This window comes from Chrysemys picta, chromosome 10 (assembly GCF_011386835.1).
Source record: "Chrysemys picta bellii isolate R12L10 chromosome 10, ASM1138683v2, whole genome shotgun sequence".
NCBI lineage: Eukaryota > Metazoa > Chordata > Testudines > Emydidae > Chrysemys > Chrysemys picta.
This window is the reverse complement of record NC_088800.1, coordinates 24,626,172-24,646,934: the sequence shown is the minus strand read 5'-3', so window position 1 is coordinate 24,646,934 and position 20,763 is coordinate 24,626,172. Positions and strand designations below refer to the sequence as shown.

Genomic DNA, 20,763 nt, shown 5'->3' with positions numbered 1-20,763 from the left:
TTGAGTCACCGTTCCTTTCTGATTCTCCTCCTGGGGTGGTGCAGCTTTGTGCCACCTCTATGCAGGACTGTGCCTAAAGGCTCAATCTTAAACCACTATGAGTCTATATCAAAAATACCATTTGCAAGTAAAAAGATTTTCTTTCCCAATTGCCATCCTTGCTTTAATTCCAAAAAGCCTGGGCTTGAAAATTGAAGTAGGATTCTCTCCTCCTTGCACATATCACCAATACTGAAGGCCCTCTGTGATACCTCTACTAATCATTCTCATCCCCAAGGGTTCTTCTGATAGCTTCACAAAGATCGGGATGGGCGGATGTTCTAGAGCAGTGGCTTTCAACCTTTACATATTACTGTACCCCTTTCAGGAGTCTGATTTGTTTTGCATACCCCAAGTTTAATCTCACTTAAAAACTACTTGCTTACAAAATCAGACAAAAATACAAGAGTGTCGCAGCACAGTATTACTGAAATATTGTTTGCTTTCTCATTTATACCATATAATAAAATTAATTAATTAGAATATAAATATTTCAGTATATAGAGTGGTATAAACAAGCCATTGTATGAAATTTTAGTTTGTACTGACTTCACCAGTGCTTATGGAGCCTCTTGTAAAACTAGGCAAATACCTAGCTGAGTTAATGTACCCCCTGGAAGACCCCCTGGTTGAGAACCACTTTTCTAGAGGTGAAGAAGGCCACCAAACAAGGAGCTGTCTCCTAAGTGTAACCCAGGGCAATGATTTGCAGAGTAACGGAAAGTTAGACTGAGGGTGGTTTCCAACATCATCCATGGAGAAGAGATGTAAATGAGTGTTTAGGAGGATATTGGGGCTACTTGAAGGCAGCTTGAGACAACATGTGCCCTCTTGGATATAGATCTAGAGTTAACCAACAGAGAATACATCCTCTCAATACCCAGGAGGTAGTGTTGGTTGAGGGATACAACCCATTGCTGTGTTCTAGTTTCTGTAGTAACTATCTGTGGCAAAATAGATATGCAAATAGCAGCATGTTGGCTACCACTTCATCCACACATCTGCTGAGGCTTAAAGTCAATGGAAAAGTTGCTTTATATGTGCTTTGATCATTTAAGCTCCTTTTTACAACAGGGCAGTAGTTTCAAGTTAGTGTTGCAGGTGAAGTTTGGCAATTACTCAGAAAATTTTCTTGCTGAGACCAAAAAGCAGAGCTTGCTTGTACTTGGCCATGTTCAAAGAATCAGCATGAAAGGACACAGCTGGAGCTACATGTATCATTCCATGATGAATGTGGGGGTAAACAGAAGAGTGGAGTGGCCAGGGGCCCTGGCTGGCAATTCTCACAGATGGTCTCTGGGAATAACAAGCCTGGTTTCCTTGTAGTTTGTTTCATGGAATAGTGTGGTACTGTCTACCTTATGAATCTGCTTTAAAAGTCAACAACACCACACATTTCACTAACAGCTGTACACCCATGCTGTACCCAGCAGCAATGGAGTAATGCTGCCTCCATTACCCTAATTTTCTCAAGAATTCAATGGAAGTGTGCAATCATGTGAATTCCCAATGAATTAGTTAGTGGCATACTTCTCAACTTCCCTTGTCTGGGATGTTTTAAAGTGTACGTATGTTTCCATTACGCCTTTTAATCAACTTATCAGCGAGCCCTAAAAATTGCTAATGATATTTCTTCACACCAAAATCACCCACTCTTCTTATCCTAGTTGCTAAAGCACAGCACTGAAACTTAGTTTAAGTAAAAAGCAAACAAAAGCATTCCTAGAAAGAACCCTAGCCCAGGCATGTGATTCTGAACGTGCATTTTTGCCTGTAAATGCTAGGTTTGCATTTAGAAAGCAGACGTGCAGCAAAATGTAACAAAGTAGCCAATATATGGGACATCTCTTTTCCTAGACCTTTACAAGAAAGATCACCAATTTTCCCTTTCACAAAATATATTAATCACAGAAAGGGGAGTGAGCAAGAAGAGGGCTACAAGAGACATTATAAAAAACAATTTACAGGGTACTGGAATGGAAATACACATACAGGAAAAGAGATCTGTTGTAAAACCACAGTTAGAGAAAAATTATTTGGGGTGTGGTGGGAAGGAGAAGGAGAACAAAACTTGGGAAAACTTGAGTCATGGGAGAAAAGAACATAATAGAAAAGGGATGATGAAGGTAGCACTGGAGACAATCATTTATAAAAAGGTTTTAGATAGAAGATGTGTTGGGAAATATACAGTTGTTGCACTTAAAATGGTTCATCCCTTTGGAAAGCAATTCCAGTACAGAGGGCTTTCCTGGCCACCTCTTACCTCAGCTGCAGGAAGCAGTTTGGTGTAGGGGGCCACAACAATGGTTATATTCCCTCTGAGGATCCCCTTATGCAGGGCCAATCCTCCCAGGGCTGGCTATGCTAACTTTAGGGCAGCTTTGTTGCACTGGAGTAGCACAAAGCTATCCTATCACAACAAAAGAACTAGTCTCTCAACTAATGAAGCCTCACAGCACCCATATGTAAAGTGTAAAAAATCTGCTTTACAGCGGCAGAAACTGTGGCAGTTAGAGGTTACAAGATTTGTCCTAGCTCACACAACAAGCCAGGGGCAGAACTGAGACAGTAACTTAGACTTTGACTCCCAGAACTGTTTCCTGGCTTTGGGAGGTACAGCAGTTATTTTTTACCTGCTGCAGACTTTACAGAAGTCCTATTCTAGGATCTAAACTCCTAAATTGCAGTTGCTGTTTGGCTTTCCATTTTTATAGGAGACAAAGTTGATTTGAAATAGCCTATGAAGTGAAGTTTCATATTGACATAGAATCCAGAGTACATTCTGATTAAACTGATCATCACTAAATGCCCTCAACACCCCCCCACACCATGAATAAATCTTGTCTGATAGTGTTGTAGATTGCCTACATTTTTTATGTTGGTTGGGAGGACCAAAAGCTAGAGCAGAATAAGGTTTAGCAGTGAATAGATTTTCCAACCTGGTTCCAATGGCCTATTGAAACTGATTTTCTTATAATATTCCCAAGGTCGGCTTTTAAAAATGTTTCTCTCTATGCTACATTATTTTTAGAGACAGTAAATGATATGGTGCTAAAACAATCTGGAGCTGGCCATCAGTCTCTGCTAGGGATGAACAGGGCTTCACTGGCTCATATAAACCACAAGCTGTACGTCCAGCAAAGCATTTCCCTGGCTGGCATGAACATCTGGAAATCAAGCCCATCTTTATTTCCATAACATAAGTGTTTGGAATGCAAACCTGATTCTCATTCTGTGTGAGGAAGGCATAAATATGAATAATAAAGAACTATACAGTTTAATTGAGCCAGGAGAGCCATTTTTCCTAATACTAAACATATCTGTCAAGGTTGCTACAGACAATACACTATATGGAGAGTGATAATATGCTATATTTAAGATGAATGGTCATTTTTCAGTGTGATGTTCTTCCAAGTGTTAACACAAATATAATATATTAAATGATAATTGCAGGTGGTTTGGTGAATTCATTTTTTAGCTCTAAAAAGAATCAATAACAAATGGGAGTGTGGGAATGGTCTGTATAAAAAAATACCCATATTGGTTTTAAAGTTATATAAATCCACACATGACAATATCAACAAAACCCAACAAACATAGGCAAACAGGTAAAAAACAATGAAAGCCAAGGTCTTCTATGCTAACACCCTCTCCTCCCCCGAAATTGCATCAGCAATCTCATGTTCCTCTCACTTGCACTTGTTTGCCTTTCCATGTCACCTGAAATTCTTCATTTTTGTCATTCATCTTATAAATTAGGTGTCTTCATTAAGCAATTTCTGCCATGTTATGTTTAAAAGTGGGACACAGGAGCTTTTCTATCTTCTAATGACAACTCTCTTGGCACAACCCTGGGGCAATTGCATTCTATTTTGGAAAAGACTTTGTGATTCTGTTGACTGAGAAAAATCATGTTGCAAATACAGTTTTGACTCAGTGGGTAACTTATGGTGCCATGCTAGTTCAGTAACATCTGACAAATGATCATGCAACAAGACCATTATTTTACTCCAGTTTATGAAATAAGCTTGCAAATGAATACTGGATTAATACTTCTTAACTTTTGATTGTTACTGCAAGTTCCATTGAATTAGCAGGACATTGGGGCAGAATTCATACAAGGGGAAGAACTTCACAGGTTCTGCCAATTTATTATAGGTCCCAGGATCTTTGAAATGTCATTAATGACGTTCATCAACTGAGCTAAGGGTACCACTGGGTTACTTAGCATTAAAATGATATTATCCCCACAGCCTTTTGTAGTACTCCTCTTGCTACAATGCTAGAACGCTCCAAATATTTTGTGATTGCTTCCACAAGAGGTTCCAAATCCATTATAAACAATATAGATGACAATGGGCAGCATTGTCTGGCACCTCTTCCATGTGCAAAGAGGTGAGATGTTACTTTGTTAAACAAGACGAACACACTGGTCCTCAATATCTCTTCTTCGTTAAACCATTTAGTAAATAAAATAGATATAGCCAGTCCATCCTCCTACAGGTCTTCTCTGCATCCAGAGATTTAGGGGCAGAGCCTCAGCTGGTGTAAATGGACTTCAGTGGAACTTGACAACCTGCACCACTGAGAATCTGGCCCATGGTGACAATAGGGAGGTGTGAGTCATGAGTGCTCTGTGCTATATATAATAAAGTCCGAATGTTTCCAGTGACTTCCTTCCTTTCACAAACCTACCTAGGAGGATTGGATAAAAGTGGCTAATGTCATCTCTGTGCTAAGATCGTGGTACAGCTATTTACTTCTGCATTTAAAAGTGATGTAGGGTATGGTTGATAGTTCAGACATGCTAGTACATTCCTAGACCACTAAGAAAATCAAATCACAGCTCTGTTGAGATGAGGCGTGCCGCCTTTTCTCAGCTTCTAAGAAAACAAACTTCACTATCAAGGCTAACAGCTCTCAAACCATCCTCCCCTAGGGATTCAGCTGCATTTAAATGCTTTACTGTAATTTAAATTTTCTCACAAGAGAAGGGACTTTTCATGTTGTCCCACTTTATATCTAATAATATCTGAATACTGGGCTTGGTTAAAGACACACAAGAAAATGATACAATGGATAAGATTCTGTGTTATGCCTCTTAGTATTCGCAGCTCAGGTGGAAAGGTGGCTTTAAGGCAGCTTTGTGCCTTCCCAATCTTTGGCTGTTCACAGGGCTGGTGTAATTTAGACTGGACCCAGGGCTGCCTTAATGTTCAGAGCCACCAAGAATCTCCATATCATGCTGTTCCCTCTTACCCCCAGGCACACTCCCTACACCAGTGCTTGTGAAGGGGTCCTTAAAGGCAGCCTTATTTCTGTCTTGTGCAGTGCCTGATTTCAGGACAAGAACCTGATTATCTTCTGGTCAGATCATTGGCGAGTCTGTAATAATATACAACCCTCTAAAAATCAGGTTAACAGAGTCAAGAGTATTGGATATGAATGTGGAAGATCACTTAGGGCATTTGGTAAGTTATCTAGATTCTCTTTTTAAAAATTGGAATCGAACAATTAATTTTCATGCAGTAGAGCAGTGTTTCCCAAACTTGGGACGCTGCTTGTGTAGGGAAAGCCCATGGCGGGCCGGGCAGGTTTGTTTACCTGCCGTGTCCGCAGGTCCAGCTGATCGTGGCTCCCACTGGCAGCAGTTCGCTGCTCCAGGCCAATGGGAGCTGCTGGAAGCAGCGCGGGCTGAGGGACATACTGGCTGCTGCTTCCAGCAGCTCTCATTGGCCAGGAGCAGCGAACTGCGGCCAGTGGGAGCCACGATCGGCCGGACCTACGGACGGGGCAGGTAAACAAACCGTCCGGGCCCACCAGGGGCTTTCCCTACACAAGTGGCGTGCCAAGTTTGGGAAACACTGCAGTAGAGAATAATTAAACTGCAGCTGTACTCTGAATTGACTTGAAAAGTGGAATCATGGGGTTCAAAGATTATTGTGTCTCAGTCCCTCTCAAATCAAATGTGCTTAATTTACAAGATGTTTTCTCTAACTGCCAACTCTGAAAACTCAAATGAAAAGTCAAGCTGGCTTCTTTTGGACTCTGACATCTTCAATAATCAAGATTCTGGAGTGATCACTTAGTTAATAATTATGCCAGTGATACAAGGGCAAGAACACAAACAGGTTCACTGCCTTATAGCTCTGTTAGCTCTGGGAGGGTAACAGAAGGAAGAGTAATACTAGAGGGTCACACACTTCATTGCTTCTGTAGGCTGAGCTCATTGCACACACTAGAGGCACTATGTATTCCTCCATTCCCTCTGCATCACCTTCCTACCCACCGCTATTTCACAGACTCCCTGCAATCCTCTCACCCATGCCAGGGTAGCTGTGTGCCCCCTCTATCTCGTGCCGGGGCTCTGTTTCTCCCCACTGTTCTCTTCCCTGCTTATCATTGTCTCCCAGACCGGCGGGCTTCCATCTGTTCCCCTAACCATTTTTATTTCATTTCTTTCTATCTGGGAGTCATTCGGTGCCATAATTTAAAACTGTATTAGGATGATAGGCAGACCTGAGATGGGGGTATTGTTATGTTGGAAGGTATTAATAGCTTTCATCAACTTTTTTTGATCTCCTGACAGATGCAGAGGTAGCTAAAGCTGCTGGAGCTGTTAATCAGATGCCAGAGCTCTTTGTGTCCTCCATTTCTACCTTCTATTTTTCTGATGTTCACAAAAATCAATAGGGTTCGGCACCTTGATACCTAGAACATTTCCTTAACGTTCAAATTGACTGGATATGGCATTCAAACATTATCACATTATATACAGACCAGGGGTCGGCAATCTTTGGCATGTGGCTCACCAGGGTAAGCACCCTGGTGGGCTGGGCCGGTTTGTTTACCTGCCACGTCTGCGGGTTCAGCCGATTGCGACTCCCACTGGCCGCAGTGGCGGGAATTGGCGTGGGCTGAGGGATGTGCTGGCCGCCGCTTCCCGCCGCCCCCATTGGCCTGGGACGGTGAACCGCAGCCAGTGGGAGCTGCGATTGGCCGAACCTGCGGACACGGCAGGTAAGCAAACTGGCCCGGCCTGTCAGGGTGCTTACCCTGGTGAGCCGCATGCCAAAGGTTGCTGACCCCTGATACAGACAGACAGAAATACCATCAAGTTGAGTGTAAGGCCTTGCTTTGCTTGGCCAACAAGATTTTTGTGATGCAAGTCAGCAAATATTCACATAGAGGTCAGATCTGTTGAGAAATACACTGCCATTTTAAATAGAATAGTCTCTTTTCTGACCACAACCACATTTTAATCCAGCAGTTACCTCAGTTACACTAATATTTACCTGTTTGTAAAATAAAGATAACAACAGGGGTGAAAGTAAGCTGGTACGGGCCGGTATGGCGTACCGATAAGAAATGGCCGCCAGTACCAGCCCGTACACAGCCGATGTTAAAGCGCCTCCGCGGCAGCGCTTTAACATCATTGCCCCTTTTGCCCCCACTCCCCGGGCCGCCGATGGGGGAGAGGGAAGGGGCAGGTGCCCCGGGGCTCCCGGCCGCTGCTGCTGCTACGGTGGCAATGGCTGGAGCCCTGGGCCCTTTAAATCACCGTTGCAGCCCAAGGCTGCACGGGCCAAGTAGCATGGATGGGCTGGCTGGAGGAGGCTGACCCCAGCTCCACCCCTTCTGCCCGAGGCCCCGCCCCTTCTGGGGGCCCGGAGCTGGGTCCCCATACTGGTAAGTGCTTAATGTTACTTTCACCCCTGGATAACAATACTAGTTTCTACTTGGGCAGGGGGGTCTTTACTGTTTGTAAAGCATTCTGAGACCCTCTTCTGGAAGGTATACTAAAATGGTATACCAATGAAATAATTTCTACTTCTGTTAATATTGTGATAGCTAAAATGAAGGGATTGGATAGAATCTTTCTACAGGAAAAATAGCTTTTTTGTGCACAATATTTTGGTTACCCTAAAAAACTCCACTTGTAAAAGCATTTACTGTAACAGTCAGATTTTTCTAAAGTAATTATCTTGTAGATTGTGGACATGCACAAAATTAATTGATTCAGTTGTGTTCTTAACAGCTGCCTGACAGATGTGATTGGTTTCACTGAAAAGGGGCCACTGTATAGAATAATTAAAAGGCATCCTTGAAAGAAATCCAATTATGTACAGGTGGCAGTTAATTAGAGGGTGAATACAAAAGTAGAGAGACAAATTTAATTGGACATTTGTGGATAAAATAGTACGTTGTACAACAGAAAAATGCCTTGACTTCCAACAGGCTGTGAAGTGTTTTCCTTTCTCATCTATGTTTGCAGGACTGTGGGTAGACTGTGAGGCCCAACCTGGCTTTGAGGAAGATAGATGGGCCATGCTACAGCACAGGGAGAGCTCAACCTTTTTGACTCAGACAGACTAACTCTAGGCCACCAGGGGAGGATAATAAAGAGCTAAACCTTGGCTACCGCTTGAATGGATGCAGTGCATTCTCTGTCTACAGTTGGCCACCTCCTTGGAGAAGGGAGAGAGACCTGGGGACCATAGCTTTGTGTTCAGCCCACCTTGGAGCCTAGCACCACCTTGCATGATGTCTGTGCTCCCCAAACACATTGTGAAATATCTTTATGACCCTTGTACATTTACGCCAGACCATTGTACACCTAAGCCACACAGAGCCAGCTCGAATCTAGCTCATACTGCAAACACTTCAATCATATATTTGCTCATTCAGACACATGTAATATATGCATACAGGACATATACAGCTGTACCTTAATTGTAGCTAGTGCTACCTCCATTATTGCACATTGCCTCAATGTCAAACTTCTAGTTTCCTCTCGAGTGACGTGGTCCTGAAAAACATGTTAATATTGCAGCTGTTATAAGGTTGCGCTGCTTTTCTTGCCTTTTTAAAAAACATCTACATTTGGCAAGGATGCACTCACCCTTCAACTCTTTCTTTTAAAATAAACTACAGCCCAAAGCCATTCCATTGTTTGTTGAAAATGAGAATTGAAAAGAAAAACTGAAATTTAATGCTAGGGTATCTGTAAAGTGTTTTCCAATTATTTTGAAAAGTCAAGTTGTTTCTCTGTTCTGTAAAGAAAATTGATTAAAAATTATAAATTGTGGTGAATACTTGTGGATGCCATTAAAATTGCATGTTTTACTAATGAAATTTGACTGTTAATTGGTGTTTGGCAGAAGCCCAAACATAAACAAAAGTCTGATTGGAAGGAAAGTTAAATAATGGAAAAAAGGGTTTTGAATTCCTGAAAAATATTTTGTGAAATCAACAGCTCATTATATACTTAGGCTGTATTTTAATTGCTGTATCAGATTGGGCTGTTATCAAAGAAACACAAATTGCCACATTTCTTCAAAACTCAAATGCCAGTATTGGTATTGGCTGGAAACTGATGGGCATAAAAACCAAACTCAGAAGCTTTTTTTTCATGTTAGCATTTCATGTTCTACACAGTTGAGTAACAGAAAACTGCTTCTTTCTTAAGCTGTTCAAAACTTGTGTAGAGAGGAAAAACAATCAACCTTTTGGAAACCATTGGCAAAAGTCTGCCCTTTTACTTTATCCCACATAGAAAGATGTTTTATTTGTACTGCAGCTGGCCTGGCTGTAAGAGCTCATTGTCATTTTACACGTACTATTCCTGGAGGCAGCTGAATGTGTAAAGAATCAATAATTTTACACTGAATTCCTCTGGAAGAGGAAGATTTACCTGCATATTGAGAATACAAAGAATGGGTTCAGTGCTACATTTCTGTTCTTTTATCTCTGCTTTAACTTCTCTGACAAGAGAATGTTTCTGTGCCCAAGAATGATACCATACCATGGCAAGTTGGTACAGAGCTGGAGAACATCAATAAAACAAATGTAAAATCATGTAAAAAAATGAAGAGTCTAGCCAAAGTTTTTAGGTATGGTAGGGTAATTTGCTAATGTAACACACTGATTTGTGCTCATGGATGGAATCTTTTGTCTTTTATGTCTTTTGACTGGGATTTCCCCAACTGGCCAATATGACTTAGGGACACAAATCCCTTTGAAAGTGTGCACTGCTAGAACTGGTTGAATTTTTTTTAATGAAAAATGCCATTATTGTCAAAACTGAAATACTTAATAAAACGAGGTCAATTTTGACAAAATTCCCATAAGAAAAAAATCTATTTCAGAAAATTTTGAAATTTAGTTTTAGCTTCTCAATTAAATTTTGAATTTGATCTTTTTTCTTTTTTAAATTATATTGTTTATGACATGTCAGTAATCATAATATGCACTACGTTTACTGACATGCCATAATATAACAATATAGTTGAAATAGGCTAATTTTATTTTTAAAATCACAGTGTCAAACTGTTTCATTGCAACACAACAGGAGACGCTTTGATCTAAAAAAGATGTTTTAATCAGTACTAAAGTAGCAGTTGCCCTTAGTCATTTTAAAAATACAGTAATAATAGAACATCAACTATTACGCACTGCTCCCGCTGACAGATCATGAAATAACATAAACATTAAAACATATAAAAATGAAAAACCCTATTAAATAAAATTCAAAATTAGAATTTTCCAAAAAACGTACATTTTTCAGAATTTCCATTTTACAGGAAATTTTGAAAATATTTGTTTTCATTTACAATCAGAACAAAAACAATTATCAAAATTTTCCTACAAAAAGGAAATTCAGAGTTTCGACTAAGCTCTGCTCATGAGTCACTCAGTCCCTTTGTCCCCCAAGAAGTACTATGGGGGTGAGGAGGGACAGTGCTGCAGCCAGGCAGCACACTGTGAGGTAGGTACCCCAAGAGTCTGTACTGGGACCACTTCTGTTCAACATATTCATAAATGATCTGGAAAAGGGGGAACCAGTGATGTGGCAAAGTTTGCAGCTGATACAAAATTAATCAACATAGTTAAGTCCAAATCTGGCTGTGAAGAGTTACAAAGAGATCTCAAAAAACTGGGCCACTGGGCAACAAAATGGCAGATGAAATTCAATGGTCATAAATACAAAATGATGCACATTGGAAAACATAATCCCAACTATACAAAGAAAATGATGGGGTCTAAACTAGCTGTTATCACTCAAGAAAGAGATCTTGGAGTCATTGTGGACAGTCCTCTGTAAACAGCTGCTCAATATGTAGCGGCAGTCAAAAAAGCTGACAGAAAATATTGTAGTACCACTATATAAATCCATGGATGGTATGCCCACATCTTGAATGCTGTGTGGAACTCTGGTCACTCCCTTCTCAAAAAAAGATACGTTAGAATTGGAAAAAGTACAGAGAAGAGCAACAAAAATGATTAGGGGTATGGAACAGCTTCCATATGAAGGAGTGATTAAAAAGACTGGGACTGTTCAGCTTAAAAAAAAGACAACTAAGGGGGGGGCTATGATAGAGGTCTATAAAATCATGAATAGGGTGGAGAAAGTGAATAAGGAAGTGTTATTTACTCCTTCTCATAACACTCAAACTCAATGAAATTATTAGGCAGCAGGTTTAAAACAAAGAAAGTGCTTTTTCACACAACACACAGTCAACATGTGGAACTTGTTGCCAGGAGATGGTATGAAGGCCAAAACTATAACTGGGATCAAAAAAGAATTAGATAAATTCATGGAGAATAGGTTCCATGAATAGTTATTAGCCAAGATGGTCAGGGATGCAATCCTAAAATGTGGGTGTCCCTAAACTTCTAACTACCAGAAGTTGGGACTGGAGAACAGGAGACGAATCACTCTATAATTACCCTGTTCTGTTCATTCCCTCTGAAGCATCTGGCACCAGCCACTGTTGGAGGATACTGGGCTAGATGGACCATTGGTTTGACCCAGTATGGCCATTCTCATATTCTTTGAGTTGGACAGATTTAGAGGCCAGCATAGAGGTGTATGTGGGCCATGATGCTCGTATCAGGCACCTGGTATCCATGGGATCACTGTGAAGGAGGAGTGACTGAACTCCCAAGTCATATTCACAGAAGCACAAGAGGTGGGAAAGGGGTGTCTTGTGTCCTTGGCCCCTTGTGCATCCTTGCAGGGAGCAGAATCACAATTTGACCTTGTGTTTTAAAAAAAATCAATTTATATTGCTTTGCATGTTTATGTTGGGATGCAGCATCGCAGCTGCTGTGACAGCCTCTGTTTAATAACTACTACAGGGCAATTTTTGTTCTGTTTGTACCTGAGTAATAGCAAAGAATGTTGGGTACATTATATATTGTGCAGAGGGTAATATAAATACAAGTGAGACTAAAACTATAGGGTTCACTGCTGTGACACTATTTTCTACGTACACTGTTATATATGAGTATGGTATTATGTATGTGGTAACACATACACATGTTTCTGTGCACATTGCAGGAGTGTTTATATGGTGATGTCAAAACTGTGCTGACTGTTTACAGATTAATTATTTTTTATATTTACTGTCAAAGTTTATGAGACCCAATCCTTTTCCCATTAACCAGAGCTGCTTGTCAATACTAGAAATGAACCATGAAGACAACACCAGTTACTGCCTATGGAAACAGAGTGCTCTAGAATTTTAATGTAGAAGAAAGTAAGCACAGAACATACCATTATATTATTTGTAGACAGCGAGCAGGACAAATTTACAAGTGGTCATGTACTATTTTTATTTCCCCTAAAGCTGGTCCCAGGAGGAAGCCAGATGTTATGGTCCACAAATTCTATTAAAGCTAATTCTGCAGCAAACCACGGAGTAGGATAATTTCATGTTAATAAAATAGACAGTTACAATGAAGATCTGTGGTATGATACACAGGAACACACAGTACGAATTGCCATGCTGGAATAGATCCATGTAGCCCTGTAACCTCAATACTGCACTGACAGAGGCCAATGCTAAATGCTTCAGGAGAAGGTTTAAAATACCCATATTACACCAGGTCACTTGTGCAATATGGAGCTCGGAGGAATATGTTCCTGACAGCAACTAGTGATCAGTGCAGTGCATATTCAGATACAGACTGTGAAACCATTACTCATTTTGCTGAGCAGTTATTCACACAAGCTATCCCATTGACTTCAATGGGCCTGTTATGGCAGTAAGCACGAGTGAGGAGAAGAGGGTAAGCATACTGTTTATCCACTCTTTCCTTACAGTTGGACATATATAGATTCATTTTAACCTACATTACCTTCAGCTTCGACAATTGTCCAAGATCTTTAGCAGCACTAAATATCATCTGGGGCCCCTATAAACAAACAAAATTGAAACTGAAGATACAGAATTTTCAACATTACTATAGAGCTTTTGCTTTTTATCTCAACATCATTACTATTGTTAAATGGCTGCCTTTTTTTTTTTTAAAAAAAAAAGCCCTTTATCACATTGGTTATCTTCAGTATTCTGCTGATCAAAAGTTAAATAAAACCTTCAATTCCAATTAAGTCATATTTTGATGGAGTTGACAAAGCAAAATATTTGGAAATATACAGTACAGTGGTCCCAATCCTGCAAAACCTGAGAAACACAACTCCTATTGTGTTCTATTGACTTCTATGAAATATTCACTTGTGTAAAGAGGGCTGGATAAAGTCCAAGCATCCCTGTTTTGAACCAGAAACATTGTGTTGAAATATATTTGAACAGCATATATGTAGACAAAACAATATTTTGTAATAATCAAATCCTGGCAAGATGTAGATGGCTTATGCTACCCCTTTATGTTAAACAACCATCTGCTTGGAATCCTACTACAATGCACTGTAAACATTTGTTGCAGCACAATTACCCCAAGAACTGTAATTACCAGTGGTTTTTGGCAGCTTAACAAGGAGTGGTTCTAGATGACTGGCTTCCATTAACGCCAAATGACAGAAATCAGCTCAACTTACATGGGACAATAGAACAGTTTTTCATCAATCGTTCCTTTCTTTCCAGAAGATCTCAATTTTCAAAACTGGTCTTTGTGTTTCTGTGTATCCCTACTAATGACATTTTACTTTTCAAATCTATAAACTCAGCTTAAATTCTCACTGCTTATTAGCAACCAGAATGGTAAGAGAAAAATTTTGCACATCGTAAAACAAGTTCTTTTTCAGCGTGTCTGTGCTTGTACCTTCCGGTAAGGGAAGTGGTATTCAAGTCTATGTAAAGGGAAGGAACTTCCCTGAAGCATCCTATTGTTGATTGAATTTGGTTAATTATAAATAAGATTAGCGAAAAATGAAACCAGCGTGCGGCTATGCACTTTATCCATCATATTGTGTATCACTTTATAGAAGTTACATATTTGGAAGTTAACAGATGGTGAAGCACTGTACACACTTGTTGTGCTGTGATCATATTAAAAACTGGTCCAGTATTCTTTTGTAACTAATTTTCCCCTCCCTTGACCACTACAGATCATAAATGTTCTATTTTATCTCTCTGCTTCTATTATGCACCTGATTAACAAGGCTTGAAAAACATACTAGAGAGCTACTAGTCAGGGGGCAATGTTAAAGGTGCGTATGAAGGGTATTTCAAACCAGTGAGGTTCTGGGGCCCAGCCCAATCCAACCCTGCTGTTTAGAAGGACACTGAAGTTGGACTTCTATCCAGGTCTGTCCCTGTCCATTATGCCCTCTGGCTAGTAGATGATAAATGTGAAGCCCCCACACTCATCTGGCTCCTGGAAAGGAGAAGGTGAACACTCTTACTGGACCCTAACTGCCACCCAAAAGCCTCATGACAATTGGGTGGGAGATGAGGAGGAAGAGGGTCCTCAGGTTTTACCCCACCTCCTCTCTTCCTGTGAACTGGGCAGGTCTTTTCACTCTAAGCTTTCGCCAGAGCTTAACCAAATAGCAAGGTGACATGATTTTTGTCAGTTTCCCAGTTGACTACAGGGTTACAATAAGCAGTTATGAAATTGACAAGGCTCTTGTTGGCTTCATATAGTTTGTGATTAGATATGGTCAAGGATTTTCTGAGGTAACAGAGTTTTGTCAGAAAATGTCAATTTGCCCAACTTGAGATATTTCCAGGGTCAGTGGCTCTGGGACAGACCCACAATGTGGACTGCTCTTCGGTCCAGTATTATTTAACTGCAGGCTTGTTTAATAATACTTTCACTGCATACGTACAAACCCCTTCTTTGATTTGTCTATAGTATGTCACAATAGTTTACAAAATTTTAATTGTTGCTATTGGAATGTGGTGATTAATTATGTCAGTGCGAGATTTGAGCTTGTCCCTGCTGTATAGTGTTCTAATAGATATAATTTACATTTGAAACTGAATAGATATTATAAATGTCATCTGCAGCTCTGTGAGTGCAATTGCTTCAGTTCTTACTTTTTGGCTCCCTTGCTGTGTTGTTAGCCATTTTAATGACAAAACAATATATACAGGAACATCGTCCCTGGACACACTGTAACAATATAATAATCCACTTGTAACAAAAGACAGCAGACTCATTAAATGCAAGATTAACCCTCCTCCACCCCCCCCCCCCAAACAACAACAATAATATTTCTATATTACACTACCTCGCCTCACCCCCAAAAAATCACAACAGTCTGAGGTCATTATTTTACTGCTTTCTCATAAAGGTGCATCCAGAATTTGACAAACCCCCTACACCAGTGTTGTAAGTACAGTATCCCTAGATGGCATCCCCATTTGAGGATCATGTCAGGCTACCCTTACTATTGCCTTGGGTAGCACAACAACCTCCTCCAGCTGTACCATGTTCCCCGCTTCCTGTCATCCTGGTAAAGCAACCCCTCCCCCACCACCAAAGGGGATCTCTCTATGTCTGGTTAATAAATCTAGAGCCAGACTGTGGCATTGAGTCACTGGCTGGGAAGTGGCTGCATTTTGGGGTGGTGATGAGGCATCATATAGCAGGAGGCTTTTGGGGAAGGGCATACAAGGCCATGACCCTGCCTGCTCTCACTCTGCATCCTCACCCCTTAGCCTCCTAGGAAGGCTAGCATCTGTGCTGAAATAGTACAGTGATTGAATGCCCACTGTGGCGGGTTGCTTGTGTTCTCTCTTGTCCTTGCACACCTGCAAAGGGCGAGCCATCATCTGGCTATTAATTTTCACCACAGGCAATAAAGTCATCACAAATAATATTTAAAAACATGCTCTATGAAAGCGATCCTGCCTTTTACATTGCACCCCACCTTGATGAAATGCACTGCGAGAATGCCCCGATCTAGGATGGGCAGGCAGGACACCCAATAGCGAGGATTTGCAAACCAGCTACTAAAGATCTGCTCTAGCTTTTCTGCTGAAAAAGTACCCAGCAAGCTGCATGTAGTGACCAAGTTCCTCTTTGGGGGCAATTTTCTGGAAGGATGTTTTAAAAAACTGCTACCAGATGTCTGATTAAGTAAGGTGATTATTGCATAGGTTTTAAATGTGTGTGAATCATGGCTTGGACACTTACGGTTTGGTCTGTCAATGGTGGAAGCACAATTTGTTTTTCTATTTTGTTCAGGACTGATTTCCACAGCTCTTTCAAAACCCGTTTCAGAACTGTCTTCTCACAGATTTTTGCAGAGAGACTTAAACTGGAATAAAGTAAAACACAGGCTGGTCTCCAAATCTAGCATTAACACATCAAAGGCTCTGAATTAACATAAACTCAGATTAACGGCTACCTTGTGTTACAGTTTCTCTGAACCACTACACCAATAATGCCTTTTAGACATCAGTGTTATTTCACAGCATTATTCATATGGATTTTTGAACATTTCAAATCTTGTCTTCTAGATTAGGAACAAACATTCCATGTAAACATCCAGCAACCCTTTTACCATGCTCAGTTTAATGTACCCAATAGCACTGTATTTATTGAAAATGAAACATAACGGTTGAACTGTAAAGTTATGCTCAAATGATTGGTATAGTTAAAAAACTAAAACTTAAAGAGTTATTGTGAAATTAGTTTCTGCTTAAAAAGAAAAAGCTCCTTTGTTGTCCTATGTTGCACCTGTGCAGTTGAAACTGCTTGTGATATCAGACAAATTTTGGGCAGACGCCTTGAAACACTTAGAGTTATGCATACACATTTCTTCTAATGTCAATGGGACTACTGACTAGTAAGAATAGGCTCTGTAATAAGTGTTTGGAGGATCGCTTCCCCATCACAGGTTTATTAGGATCGAATTGGGTATTCATGAAACATGCTATATGTGGAATTAAGCACCTTTTACTGCAGTGCACACAAATGAGAAAATCTTCTGTTTATTCTTTTAAAAAACAGCAATTTGTAAATACATATGTGGGGAGTCTTATAGTATTATGTAAGTTTTGTTCATGTAAATGAGCATATAACATAGAGGATGTACAAATCACATTATAGGTATGTACATGTACCAGTTAATCTTTCTACTAGCTATTATAGGTATACATATGAAAAGTGATAGTAATAGAGAAATAATTACAGTAGAAATCACATATATTTGCAAGGCAGGTGATACTCCTTAGAAGCATTTTTATCTCAGCTCCTTGTTTTGTATATATGTTTGTTTGGATTACATTTACATTTATATATACATCTGATGATGATGATGTTCGTCCATCGTTATCGATGAAGACCTCGACAACTCATTCTTTCGATGACCGGGCTTTGTGCGTCCGAAGATGACTGATCAGTCCGATTCGGGCGTGGAACGTCCTGTCACACGTCGGGCAAACATGTAATGGCACTGTCGATGATGTACGAGCAGCTCTGGACTTGCGCAGCTCACGCTTTTTTTTCAGCCTCAGAGGTGTTACTGCCTGTGTGAATGAGGCTGTGCCATGCTGAACAGTTCAGTGCGAAGATTTCCCATGTGGCGGTGTTGATCTCGAAGGACTTCAAAGAGGTCTTCAGCGTGTCCTTGAATCGCTTCTTTTGTCCTCCATGGGAGCGCTTTCCCTGAGTGAGTTCTCCGTAGAAGAGCTGTTTAGGAATGCGTTCATCTGATATTCTCACAACATGTCTGGCCCACCTGGTCTGGGCTCTCATCAGCAATGTGTGAACTGACGGCAGACTGGCTCTAGTAAGGACATCAGTATTGGGCACTTTATCCTGCCATCTGATTTTTAGAAGCTTTCGCAGACAGGAAATGTGGAAGTGATTGAGCCTTCGTGCATGACTCTGATAGACAGTCCACGTCTCGCAGGCATACAGCAGAGTTGGAAGCACCACTGCTCGGTAGACCTTCAGCTTCGTTGATAGGGTGATCCCTCGAGGTTCCCAAACATTGAAGTGCAATCGGCCAAATGCAGAGCTGGCTTTAGCAATTCTGCAGTTTACTTCATCATCGATTGACACTGCTCGGGAAAGAGTACTGCCCAGGTACGTGAAGTGGTCCACTGTCTGAAGTCTCTGTCCATTTACAGTAATGGACGGTTCTGAGTACGGAGCGTGGGGAGCTGGCTGATGCATGACCTCAGTCTTCTTGATGTTAATAGTGAGACCGAAGTTATTGCATGCAGTTGAAAACTTGTCCATACTGGCTTGCATTTCTGGCTCAGTACTAGCATTCAGAGCACAATCATCGGCAAAGAGAAAGTCTCGAAGTACAGTTTCCTTCCCCTTGGTGATGGCATGCAGTCGCCTCAGATTGAATAATTTCCCATCAGTTCTATACTTCAGGCCTACTCCTTCAGTGCAGTGTTGAAAGGCATCAGTCAGAGTGGCAGAGAATATCATGCTGAACAAAGTGGGTGCTAAAACACACCCTTGCTTGACGCCGTTGGTGACTGGGAAGGCCTCAGATGTTTCACCATCATCCAGGACTCGAGCCATCATACTGTGATGAAATTGATGTACCAGTCGTATAAATTCTACATCTAAATTCTACAAAAATGGTGGTGTCTCTTTGGCAAGTATTTAAAACCTCTTTTAAAAAATTAAATTTGTATTTGTTTATATTTCAAGGAAGGTGTGTTAGGTAACTTCAATATATATTGATTTGTGGTTTGATGCAATAGAAGAGTGAATCAAATGGGTTATTCCATTCTTACCATTCAAGGACAGATCATGTGTGTTTATGAAGATTTTTGGCCTTTGTCTTCTTACAAACTTATAAGAGAATCATGTTCCTTATGTCAAAGGAAATTAAGACTAAGAAAGTCTATGCTTCCAGCGGTTTTACACACAGGACTAGATAGATGGTTAGAAATTAAAGCTTGACATATAGATACAGCTGCTGGAAAGCTTCTCTCAGGGTTAGGAATCTGGCTTCTGCAGCTGCCTGTGTTGCAGAAACAGTCAGCTCCTACGAGTAAATTAAGGGAAAAGAATGGGCACTTTCCACACTGCCAGTTACACTGAGCTCCAGTGCCAACTGACAAAAAACCAAATAAACAGTGTACAGATTTCTCCCAGATTTTCCTCAGTACTCTATGGTGTATTTAATATATTACATGGAACCTACAGAAAGCAAGCAAAAAACTCTTTCTATTTCCTTCTCCCCTCCTTGCAGCTCCTTTTTGGGCCCTTTTAGATTGTCTTCACCTTCTTCAGATGCACTTCCTGCTTTCCTAACATGGGCCTGCAATCTCAGTGGAAAAATAAGTCATTAGTTCTTGGACCCTGTCCAAGATGTAAGTTTCTAGGAAGAAATATTCACCAAAAACTCAATTGGGGTCTATTAGTTTTGGCGTTCTGGGAATCCACTTAAATCACTCACACCCCAAGCAGGAAACATGCTCATGTAAATTATATTTTCAAAGTACAAAGCAGCAAGTAAAAATGTCTCAACTTTCTGAAAAGGAAAACATAAGAGCATACAAAGAGACTGACTTTCAGAGGTGCTAAGATACTACAATTGACTTTCATGGGAGTTGAGAGTGCTCAGAATCTCTGAAAACACAGCCCATAAAGATGTGACCTTTAGAATCAACAACAGTGTAAAATTAGGTCCCAGAGAAAGAAAGAAAACAGGAAGTTCTTTGAGTGTGTGATCCCTAACTGTAATCCACTGTGGGTTATGCATGTGCACAATACGCCCTGAGCCTGAGAATTTGAAAGTAGTGTTCATTAATCCGTGCATGCATCCTGGCTCACCTCATGTCTCTTCCTGAGGAGTTAAAGGGCAGAGTGGACTGACCGCCTCTCCAGTTCCTTTTCTACTGCAAATCAGATAAGATCTGAAGCAGAAGGGAAGGAAGGTGGGTATTGGAATACAGCCTGATGTCTTCAAAGAAAGAATATAGACCAAGATGAGAGGAATATCTGTAGTTTCTCAGAGAATGCCCCTTTGATGTGCCCAGGAAGAAAAGCGCTTCCATTTAGTTAGGTAACATCTAGTAGAGTCCTTTCTACTATTAGAGAGGATGTGTCTTGTACAGCTATGGAGCATGAACGTTCTAAGGATGATGCCCATCCAAATACCAAACTCTGAGATGGAGTGGATGCAGATCAGGGTGCTTGATTTTGCTGTTGCACAGGGTCAGGAGCTTGGGAAATGTTGGGAGGATGATTGGTGGTCAGGATGCCCATGTAGGAGGTTGGGAAACTAAAACTCTCTGGCCCAGAAGGGGGCAATCAGGATGACCCGTGATCTGTCCTGACGGATTTTGCATAGAACTTGTGGCAGGAGCAGTAGCAGAGGGAAGGCATAGTTGAGCTGGTCCAACTAAGGAGGAGGCAGAGCATCACTCTGGGAGTGATGACCGAGGGCTCTTATGGAGCAATATGTGATGCATTTCTGTTTGCATGAGAAGTGAACAGATCCCTTGTTGGGGTTCCCAACAAGAGTGAAAATATTGTCCAGTACCCGAGCTC

At 40.9% G+C, this 20,763-nt stretch overlaps 1 protein-coding gene and 1 long non-coding RNA gene across 2 annotated transcripts in view; one reads left to right on the top strand and one right to left on the bottom strand.

The window, feature by feature from the left end:
* The window catches only part of UNC13C (unc-13 homolog C), a 402,369-nt gene that overhangs the window by 36,266 nt on the left and 345,340 nt on the right, over positions 1 to 20,763 (bottom strand). The window contains exons 27-29 of the mRNA XM_065558178.1: positions 16,429 to 16,552; positions 13,183 to 13,239; positions 8,768 to 8,848 (exon numbers count right to left, since the gene is read on the bottom strand). Coding sequence (XP_065414250.1) covers positions 8,768 to 8,848; positions 13,183 to 13,239; positions 16,429 to 16,552 — 262 coding nt within the window. The remainder of the gene's footprint in view (positions 1 to 8,767; positions 8,849 to 13,182; positions 13,240 to 16,428; positions 16,553 to 20,763) is intronic.
* Positions 1 to 20,763, top strand: part of LOC122174057 (uncharacterized) — a 246,653-nt gene that overhangs the window by 221,312 nt on the left and 4,578 nt on the right. The window lies entirely within an intron of this gene.